Source organism: Atta colombica, unplaced genomic scaffold, assembly GCF_001594045.1.
Source record: "Atta colombica isolate Treedump-2 unplaced genomic scaffold, Acol1.0 scaffold135, whole genome shotgun sequence".
In the NCBI taxonomy this organism is placed as follows: Eukaryota; Metazoa; Arthropoda; class Insecta; order Hymenoptera; family Formicidae; genus Atta; species Atta colombica.
In genome coordinates this window covers 426,425-438,099 of record NW_017259223.1, presented here as the reverse complement: position 1 = coordinate 438,099, position 11,675 = coordinate 426,425, and the positions used below count along the sequence as shown (strand labels likewise).

The following is an 11,675-nucleotide window of genomic DNA, read 5'->3' as shown; positions in this document are numbered from 1 at the left end:
ATATAGATCAAGAACAATGTGTGTATCTTTATCCTACCGTTGAACTTAATTCGATATTGTAAAGGCCATTTCACGAAATCGTACGTAACAGCGTCTCCTTTGCGACCGTAAGATAACCGCGTGATTTCGGAATACTTTCGATCAAGACACACTTTCGGTTATGGTGCAATCAACACTCGATTTCTTAAACTATCAAGTATCTTTTTTATTCTAATTTTATTATTTATCTTCGTTCTAATTTTTTTTACTTATCAGTCGGACGAGAGCAAAACTTAATTTCATCATTAAACCTTCATTTTTTTATGTAAACATATCGAAAGTATCAAACAAGTGACATTAAAGATGTCATTTTGATGTCAAATATCATCAAATTGCTGGATAACGACTAATACTTATCTCATTTTTAAATTTCTAATCTTGCTATATGTTACTTTCAATTTATCATCTTCTCTTTCTGTTTATCTTCTTAAGAAAATAGATTACATTATAAAAAAATAAAAATAGAAATAAAGAAAAGAAAGAAATACAATTAATTAGAAACATTTTGTATAATTTATGGTATATAATTTTATATAAGTATAATATGACACTATATAAGATCGACAATTTTATATTATAAGTTTATATTATAAGTTTATACTATAAATAGAACATAATATAAAGTTACGATTTACATGACTATTTCAAACGTATCCATCTCTCTTCTTTTAATTGTTCTGTTTATTCATTGGACGACGAATCGGAGCGAGACTTAATTTCATTTTTAAGATAAATTTATAATGAATTATGAAATCATAAACCGCATATAATAGCCTATGAAGAAAAATATCTACTAGCAAAAATTTAAAAAAAATTCGATCTTTTTCTCTATTAACTGAAGTTTTCTATCATTTTACAATTTTCACAATGATTAACAAGATATTAATTACTAAAAATCATCAAATATTGATTTTCAATATTTTTTTATTTAAATACTATTAATTTTACCGAAAAATAGCTAAATGATAAAAATTATTTTTTTTTCCATAAAGATCTGAGAATTTTTTAATATCGCATTTTCTCATATTGCTAAAAATAATTGCCAATAAGAAAATGCAGTAAAAAGTTGATTAAAAAATCTGAAAAAATTCTTAGAGCTCTATGAGAAGAAAATAAACAGTTTTTGTCTCTTGATGTTTTCCTGTAAAGTTGATAGTATTTGGATAAAAAAAATTATTGAAGATCAACATTCGGCAATTTTTAATAATTAATATGTTAATCATTGCGTTAAAAATTGCAAAATAGTAGAGAACTTTTTGATACAGTTTAGTCCACTCTATTCACACAAAAGCGCCTAGATTTCACAAATTGTGGAATGGCCTATATATTTTTTGTATAAAAGATAAAATTCTGAAAGTTTTGACTTTAATAATATTGTATCCTTTATACTGATAAAATATTAAATTTTTTTATTTTTATGATAATTAGTCTTTTTATTTTTAAACTTAGAAAAATATAATTTGATATCGTACACTTGATACGGGTACTATATATATTGATGACTTTCTTTCTAATGAATTATTTTAATTTCGACGATATGTAGAGTCCGACCAACATTTCGATTTCGATTTCGATAAAAAATCAGGGTTTCGATTTGATTTCGGTTTTAGCTAAAATTAAGCGAAAATTTCAGTGGATAAACCGAAACTGTTAAATTGCAACACGCCAGTGTTTCAAAAAACAACTATTCAATTGTAATTATTAACTCGTTGATTAAACTGACAATTTGAATACAAACTTTGATGTGATCCTAATAATAATAAATGTGATTTGATTTTTTTAAAAATTGAGGATGCAACGTATACATGATGTGTGTGTTTAATTAATCATTTGGATGCATATTATACCAATTTTTAGTACGTTATTCTTTAAATACATTGCTGAAATTAGGATAATTTAATAAAAAGTTAATATATATCGAATGCTCGGTATAAATTAAGTAATAAAAGGGTAAATTAAACTGATAAAATTACTTTTACATTAAAGAAATCATCAGATATTGTTGTGAGTAAAAAAAATTAATGAAATAAAAAATGTTCGTATATTTTCTTAAAAACACAATGTCATGGCTTATTTCGAGCTATAATTAAATTAACTTTAAATTTATATAATTTATTAATATAATTAATATTAATATAATAAATAACAAACGTTTCGGCTTACAAAGCCTTCTTCAATGCTTTGACAACGCAGAGATATAATCTTAAATTAACGAATAAAAAATAACGGATACAATAAAAATTTAAAAACCATCAATAATGAAGTGTCAAAATATAAAAAAATATTTAAAAAATTCGAACGTCAATACGTATCCCGCCATATGACAATAAGCTAGGAACATTTGGATACTTCAGTCAACAGTAGATTAATTATTCATTAATAAAATAGATTTGCCAAATTCCTTGGTTGAGATCGAGAATCCAGTTGTCACAGACTTGTATCAAACGATTTGAGAATTCTTTAATTACAAGTATTTTATGATATTCTGTAGAACAAATAGATTTATTAAGATAATATATTATTAGTGAAAAAGAGGTACAGAATAAAAAACTATTGAAATTTAATGAAAGATACTGAGTTATTAGATAACTCTTATTTTAATATACTTGACGATATACGAGAACATAAATGGTCATAGTTTTGAATAGACTTGTTTTTACATTCGATTTTATTGACTTACTTTTATTTGACCTTACTTCACATCAATTAATTTTCAAACGAGCAACAGTCAGTATCTTTATTGTATTTAAATATTGGATTTTTGATTGAGAGTTTTAGATTACAGTATTTTATATAAATTACCGTAAGTTATTATTTGATTCTATACCTCTTTTTCACATTAATAATATATTATCTTAATAAATCTATTTGTTCTACAGAATATCATAAAATATTAAATACCAAATGTTCCTAGCTTATTGTCATCTGGCGGGATACGTATTGACGTTCGAATTTTTTAAATATTTTTTTATATTTTGACACTTCACCATTGATGGTTTTTAAATTTTCATTGTATCCGTTATTTTTTATTCGTTAATTTAAAATTATATATTTCTGCGTTGTAGCACTAAAGAAGGTTTTGTAAGCTGGAACGTTTATTAATTTAAAGTTAATTTAATTATAGCTCGAAATAAGCCATGACATTGTGTTAATTTTTAAAAAAACATTAATGTTAAATCCAAGCTCCTATATAGGAGTAATAGAAGTAAATTGTACATATCTTGAAACAAAATAGTAATTACAAAAGTAAGTAAATTTACTGGAATATTTATTAATATTTATAATATACATGTATGTATATATATTTCATTGTTAACAACAATTCGATTCAAGATACACAATCGATTTCCTGATCTCATTGCACGCTTCTTAATTCTCATTCTCATTACGAAAATTAGCTTCGCATGCAAATTGATGGCAGAGAGAATGAGAGAATACTGCGATGTATCCGGCAGTGGCCGGTGCTCGGCAGAAGTGCAGCTCTGATGCGCGCGCTCGCCGCCCGGCTTCATCCAGCGGTAACTAGTGACTTGATGAGAGGAGGAGGAGGAGGAGGAGGAGGAGGAGGACGAGGAGGAGGAGGAAGAGGAGGAGGAGGAGGAGGAGGAGGAGGAGGACGAGGAGGAGGAGGAAGAGGAGGAGGAGGAGGAGGCGGCGGCGGATTGCCGGCTAAGGGCATTCACCTTCTCGGGGCGGTCGTCTGTTGCCCGGGCAACAGACAGAGCGGTAACCCCTTCGGGGCGTCCCGTCGCGCCGCGCTTTAGACGCTCCGCTTTCCGATCGTCGTCGCGCGGCGCGGCGCGACGCGGAGCGTACACCTTCGTTCCCGCGTCTCGGAAACGAGCGGCCGAGTCCTGGCCTCGGGATCAAAGATTAAGAAAAGGCCCGGACACGAGCGAATCGAGAACAGAACGACCGTCGCTCATCCGCTCGTTTTCCAGACGCGGGAACGGGAGGAAGCGGGTCAGCTTCGCGAGTCATAGTCGTTAGTCGCGCGTGTGTTGCCGACGGTCAGGACGCGAATCGTGATGTACGACGATTCCATCTACGGGGAAGCCTACGAGATCGCGGCGGCTACAACGGTAAGTCTATCAAACCAGTGTCTTCGAATATATTGCTCGTTAAAAAGCCCTCACATCGGCGTCAGTCATGCACGATCATGTATTTATTTAGGTTATATCAGTCACATGTAAAGACGTGACGGTGTGTTCCGTACTTTTTTTTGTGCGAGTATAAAGCGTCTTGCCTCTCGCGCGTGGATTCGATTAGAGGCGTGATTGACCCGTCGATTTCGCGAGAGACGTAAGTGTCATTGATTTGTTTATGTTAACTGATAATTGACGAGAGAAAACAGTTACGACATTGATCGACTCCCCTTATATCGCCGGCTATAAAAAGAAGAGACGGAGATGATTTCTCTCTTGATTTTCATCGCAGAGGGAGATACCTTTTTCGCGCTATTTCTTTTCCGAGGACAAAGGAAGTCGGGAGGGGAAAAACCTGCGCGTTAAGGACTATGTTTATTTTTTAGATCTATTGTTTTTACGCGTAACGCTAGTCAGCAATAAATCTGTTTACGTTGCGTGAAATTCCTAAAAATGTTTGCATTTAAAACGAGATAAACATATATATTTGAATGTGGGAAAGAGAGAAAGTGAAGATTCTAATGCGTGATGAAATGTGAGTTTAACTTTAATCTCGGTTCAATTTACTTTTTTTCTTTTTCTAATTTTAAGCTCATCAGAGAATGGTTCAAAATGAATTGAAATTCTTAATCTATTCGAATGCGTATTTTAAATACAAAAACTTTTTTGGATTAAATTAAAAAAAAAACTTTACTTCCTAGTTTTGAATTGAGCAGATTCACGATCTATTTTTAAAAATTGAACTTTTTTTTTTTTTATTGAAAGACATAAAAAATGTGCTTCATGCAATATAAATGAATAAAAAGAAATTGGGCATTAAAATTCGGATTGATTCGGATTTGCAAACGTTGAAATGAATCTTTTTTAATTTACTGAGAGAATTAAACCCATTTTTCTATTATTAGAATTAACTTTTATCTTGGATTAATTTACTCTTAGATTAATTTACATCTTTTTTAAATTCTAATTAGAAGATAAAAAAATAAGTTAAACCAAGATCAAAATTAATCTTACATTGATAGAACCGGGTCTAATTAAAATAAAAAAATAGATAAAGAAGAAGTTGTACTAAGATTAGAAATTAATTTATTAGCGGAAACAAGCATAAATATATTAAAAAATGTAAACAGATCTAATCGTGCGGATTAATTTCGCGCGTTTGCAAATCTGAACTACGAATTACTATATATTAATACCGCGCTTTATCTTGACGGCGCTCGTTTTTTAACGCGCAACGCGAGATTATTTGCGCGCCATGATAGCGTCTCTAAAATAATAGTATTGTCGATTTCGCCCCTAACGTCGCGCATACGCACGTACACACGTATCGGTCTGATGCGATGAAGAAAGAATCAATTCAAGATGCGCTGATGCAAGTTTCGATCCGGTTGCCATCAGCCATCTACGTAAGATAAATGACCGTATCGAAAGATTTACCCCATATGTACCGATTGCAGAACATGCTTGAGCAAAAAAGGAAAAACAAAACACACACCACGTTAAACGATGCACGATAAACAGTATATTTTACCATTGATAAGCGCGTCGCCATCGATTTCTATTTTTTTTACTTCTTAACACCCCCTTTTTTACTCTCCTTTTGCATGCACTATACGCTGGAGAGTCAACTAAAGCCAAGATGGGCGAGGAAGTGATTTCTCGAATCGTCGGCTTGGCGCAAATACACTCCAAAATATTTCTTTACCTTTGTGAAATATTTCTTTATCTTTCTTTTCGATCATGAAGTAGAATAAGTATTGAAACTTGCTATTGGAAAAGTTATAACAACATGCATGGATGTTGATGAAATAATTAAGAATTAGTAATATCGAAAATTATTTTTTTGGAAAGTTGTATTATTATTATTATTAGGGATGTGTGTGCCGAATAGTGAATTTGTCGAATAACCGGATTTTATTTAACTTTAATTACACGAAGAGATTGGAAAAGTAAATGTAACTGTTTTTTTTACTAAAGTAAAAAGATTGCGAATTGGAGATTAGAATTCAACTAATTAGAGTAAAACAAATATTTCAATTCACTCCAATTCAATTACAACATTAGTTCTCAATCTCTAATGTAGAAAATAAACTCAAGTAATACACTCAAGTAATACAGAAATATTGTATGTTTCTTCTGAAAATATGAAATATGTAGCAGAAAACATATAGCAAATAATAAACGCAAAAGATGATTTTGATTAAAAAATTTTTTAAATTATACATGTATATTACATCATATACATGTTAAACAATAATCAAACGGTAATAAATATATTACTATTATTTAGTTAAATTAGTCACATATGAAATATCTTGATCTCACATGATGTTTTAAAAATCTATCATTTCTCACGTAAATATTCACGTGATCTATGGACAACCTAACTAAATATTTATTAGTACAAATACTTATTAGTACAAATATTTATTAGTACAAATTTGCCATAATTATCTTTAGTACAATTATTATTATCATTACTGTATATCTTTTTGCTTCTTTTTGCATACGTTCTATTTTTGTAAAAATAGAATAAATGTTGTGTTTCTTATGCTGCTTATCTGCACATCAGTTATTGAATTTATATTTATATTCTGTTTCTTATTCCGCTCATCTGCTTATCTGCATATCTATTACCAAATTCTATTTATTTTCATTCTTATTTTTATTTCTGCTTCGGATTTAAGTTTTTAGATTAATATTACTGCTGATGCCTTGCTCATTGAATGCGTCTTTCGCGTTTATATTACTGCTCTTGTTTTTTGCTCTTGTTTTGCATCAATATTATATATTATTATATTTTTATTTTATATATTATTATATTTATTAGTATACCTACGCAATATAAGTTAATATAAAATGATTTTATAAGTTATATTAACATAAAAGATATATATTATTTATTCATTGCATTTGTAAAATTTGTTTGAATAAATTTGACTATCCGGTCAAATTAATTAAACAGTTACCAGATATCCGGCACATACCTAATTATTGTAAAAATACTAAAACAATATTCTATATATTATAGTTAAGAGATGCGCCCTACGTTAATGAATTAATGTTACAAAAGTGCGCACCAATACAAGTTCAAGATTCGATTACAATTTTAATATTTTAATCTTTGAAGAGAAGGGAAATATATAAATGATATATAAATTTAATTAATCTCTTTCGATTTTCTATAAAAAATATGCAACATTTTTACATGAATCTATTTCTATTTTCTACACTAGAGATTGAGAACTGTGAATCGAATCAATTAGATAATTTTAATCTTAATCTGTTGAATGCTATCTTTGCTTAGGAAAGCGTATTTAGGACAAACCTAGGAAAGGGTATCGATCGGTGTGACTCATTGATTTTAAGGGGGTCGTCCATTAAGAGCATATATCCTGTATAAGCGTAGTTCGAAAAATTTGACATGCTCCATCCTCCTATTTTATCATATTCACAAATTCTTATTAAACTTTTTCTATTCACAGATTTTATTTCAAGACACTTACATAGTGACCAGTGAACTTTGCTTCGGTTTGAGATCTTTACAAGAAGCCTGTATGATATCGGGTTGAAATTGCAGAGGTCCAGGCACAAAGTCTATCTCGTGCACTTTCTTTGTATTGGAATTTTCGTTCATCAATGTCTAGCAATAAAAAAACAGAAAAGTGATACATAAAATTAAAGGAAATCTTGTATTATCTGCATTAATGCATTTACCATTCAAGTAAATGTACATATATTAACATTTTTATTTTTTATCATATTTCATATATATGAACATGTAATGAATTTTCAAATTTTTAAGAAGTTTTAGCAGTTTTGACATTTATAAATTATTTTCTTCACTAAAATTGATTTGATTCGCTATTTATTTTAATTAACATCAATGTAGAAATTAAATAAATGAACTTGTTATTTTTGTTTTTGAAGAAAAAAAGAAAATGGAGGAAAAATTAAATTTGTTTATTATAAAGCTTAATTTGTATTTATATCTCAATGTATTTTATAAATACACAATAAATTAAATTAAATAAAAACAAGTGCAATATTAAATTTAATAAAAAACATGAAATACCATAATCATTTTTTTAACAATTCATCACTTAAATATTGCTACATGTTGAAACATGTTTTTTTTTAAAAAGCTGATTTTCATAATCCATGTTATGAAGAAAAAAAATACACAAACAGTTATATTATTCTTACCAAGTTTACATTGCGCGGCTCGTAATTTTTTTCGCTTACTGTGCAAGGTGAATTTGCCATTGTGGAAATGAATAATTCACTATTTTTCGTTGAAGGAATTGGCCTCTTTGGTGTAGCTAAAATCGTGTTGTAACTGGAGTCTATGCTTCCGTATCTAGATAAGACAACAGAAAATACATACTTATAATTTCTGCAGATCTTTTATAAATAATATAAATATGATAGATACATGTTACTACATATCTACATTATTATATCCATTATTAATATTAAATCTATTATTATCCACGTTTTTAATTTATATACGTAAAAATGTTAACAGCATTAGCCAACAGCAGTCTGATTAAAAATAATCCCATTCATTCAATGGTAATATTAATAAAATAAATACGTCATATTCTTGCTTTAATCTTTTTAAATCCAATTTTATTGAAACCGTGCTAAAAAAATTTTTTTAAATTTAATTCATGCGTGTTTTAATAAGTAGTTCATATTACACAATTTTTTTTCAAAATTTTGACTTTCCAGAATATACATTATTATATGTCGATGTCAGATTCAGATGATATTGATAGAATTAAATAATTTCAACGGATAATGTCTTTAAATTTGATGTACATAGGATTTAAAAGAGTTAATACAATGTTATTTGTTTCATTAATACTTATTTTGAATAAATAAGATTATTTTCAATTAGATTGCTGTTGGTTAATGCTGTTAATACAATATTATTTTTTCCATGTACATTATTAATTATATGGAAAAATACAATACATCTCCCTCTCGCAGATGCATTTCATACACATCTTACATCAAAGAGCAGCTGGCCGGGCTTGGATCTAAGTCGCTTGTGTCCGAATCGTCGAATATCACCAGTTCCGGACTCGTGCGAGATTCTGAAGAGAGTAACGGCGTGCTCTCGGATCCGCTGTCTCGTGTCAGCGAGGAATCGCTGCCTGGGTAAACACGGATCTTATACATAATAATGTCTAGGAAGTTGAAAGTTGACAAAAAAAATAATGTAATGCAAGAAAGTTTCTTTTTCCGTTTAACACTTCGGTGCTTCCTCGCAGCAGTTGCTCAGAGTGACGAATATTGAGTGGAGCATGCAAAGATGCACTAGGAAACACGAAGCTAAACGACGAGCATTCTACATCGCGTTGAACTATATAATCATGCTGGATGAGATTTCTTCTTGCGTCATCATCTTTTTTCTTCTTTTTTTAAACACAAATCTGTTAAATTCGCCGAATGCGTATCACCCCAAGAGGTGCGAGCACCAGATAACAGATTCAATAACTGGCTTCTTACGACATTTACTGTTTATCGGAATGAACAAATGTGTCTTTCTTTGATCCAAATTAACTGATTAATAACCGGGATCGCGTGAAAAGTTATCGTCGGGAATTTTTTGGCGACACGATAATCCGGTATCAGCGTATTATCCGTGGTCGCTGTGAAACTGAAAAATTTTGACTCACTATCTTCTTTTTCTTTTCTCTCTAACACGATCGATCACGATCTGGTCCCCGTGATGTAGATTGGACAACCGGCAAGATCCGGAGGATTGAGAAGGACACTTCGCTTCCGTGGGAAGCGGTTACCGATCGCGCGCCCTCGTCTGGAAAACTGGGTTTTGGAGTAGGTACGTCCCCGTTTTATAAACTCGGACTTTGTATCAGTGGTATCCTTGACTTAGCACGCCTCCCTCCAGCTGCGTTTTTCAACGAACATGCCTCGCGCGCGTCCGTCAAACGAACGTGGCTAAAAACCGCTGATCGACCCAAGAATCTGCGAAAATTATGCGATCGATGACGATCGCATAATTTTCGCAGATTCTCTTGACCTTCTTCTTGGTATCGATGTTCTTGCGGCTCCAGGACATCCGTGACTGACGCAAAGGAGATTCTTGTCTTTCTCGCCCTGTATTCCATTTGACACTCACATATGGAAAGAACAATTTTGAAGTATTTCCAAATTTGTCACTATTAAATTCATAATGTTAAATTACATCTAATTTGAGTTTTTTTTTTTTTTATAGGTCGCCAATGTTCCTACTTAATATGTCGTTAATTTAATTAAAACAATGAAATTGAACAATTTAATTCAAGAAAATGTATTAAATTTGATTCAAATTTAGTTTATCACTAAGTGTGTACTTAATATATATGTATGTATATGGACATTATTTATTTTAAAATTAACTATAGAAGTGGGGTTTACATTACATTTTGGTTATATTATATTTATGTTATATTTTGAATACATATGGAAGTCAAAAATAACAAAATGTTATTTAACTCAAAGGATTGAGTTACCATTACTTCTTTGACATGTGATCACAATGATTTGAAAATCTACAGATCTTAAAATAATTTTGTTGAACCATTAAAACAATTATATAGGATTTTCAACGAGTAATGCTAAAAGATTTTGACATTTTAGCAACCAGTTTGAATGACCTACATAATTATTTTGATAATACTTTTTGAAGAAAGATAATGTGAACTGCAACGAAATATTGGCATTCCAAGATTATAGATATCGAGATAACCGCGAAACACTTAGATTCTATAATTATTTCAATGGTCTATTTGAAGTTACAAATGCTTTGAAGCATTCTTTAATTGATCAATTATCAAATAAAATTTATTCTTCTAATTAGTCAATCAAATGCTTCGAAACATTTATAGCATTAAGTGGACTGTACCCCATTAAATCTCTGAAAACTTAAATCCTTTCGGAATAAAAATTGCACTGATGCGATTTGATATTGTTTATTTTTTTTTTGCAGAGAAATTATAATCTAAGTGTGGAAATAGTCACTAACTTATTATCAAGCTAATCCAAATTGTCGACGCAAATCAGCCTGAGTGCTTATAATTATGCTCGCTTCGCAGCACTTCATTCTTTTCTCACGCGTTGACTATGCGAAATAACCCCGTGAATGATCTTCCGTCCATCTCAATTTCGATCATTTATGACGTTTTTCCCGCGAGAATTCCCGGTATTTCTCGAGAGAAGTAAAGTTTTTTAAACAGATTTTTATTATGAAAAATTAATAATAATATCCTCTCGATGTTGAACGGTGCTACAAAGCTTCTCTTTTGTAGGAGTTAAATGTGTCTATTCTTTTTATTATTAACACTTTAAACGTCAAACTCGCGACCCTATCCACTTATCTCTTAGCGATGCATACGTAAGACGGTCGAGACTAGCCGCTTTGTACATTTGTTATCTTAATTCAAGCAATGTAAAGCATGACGTAAGTCTATCGACTTCTTA

The 11,675-nt window shown here is 30.8% G+C and overlaps 2 protein-coding genes across 3 annotated transcripts in view; one reads left to right on the top strand and one right to left on the bottom strand.

Moving 5' to 3' along the window:
* Window positions 1–9,659, bottom strand: part of LOC108684535 (sodium-coupled neutral amino acid transporter 9-like) — a 12,415-nt gene extending 2,756 nt beyond the window's left edge. Inside the window, exons 1-3 of the mRNA XM_018188912.1 lie at window positions 9,202–9,659; window positions 8,391–8,544; window positions 7,691–7,827 (exon numbers count right to left, since the gene is read on the bottom strand). Coding sequence (XP_018044401.1) covers window positions 7,691–7,827; window positions 8,391–8,544; window positions 9,202–9,371 — 461 coding nt within the window. The 5' untranslated portion in view covers window positions 9,372–9,659. The remainder of the gene's footprint in view (window positions 1–7,690; window positions 7,828–8,390; window positions 8,545–9,201) is intronic.
* LOC108684532 (phosphoglucomutase) overlaps window positions 3,815–11,675 on the top strand; it is a 13,949-nt gene continuing 6,088 nt past the window's right edge. Inside the window, exon 1 of one of the 2 annotated variants that reach the window (XM_018188906.1) lies at window positions 3,815–4,121. The gene's annotated coding sequence lies outside the window, so the exon portion shown is untranslated. Of the gene's footprint in view, window positions 4,122–9,788; window positions 10,036–11,675 lie in introns of those variants that run through there. The other variant, XM_018188907.1, reaches the window with a different exon arrangement.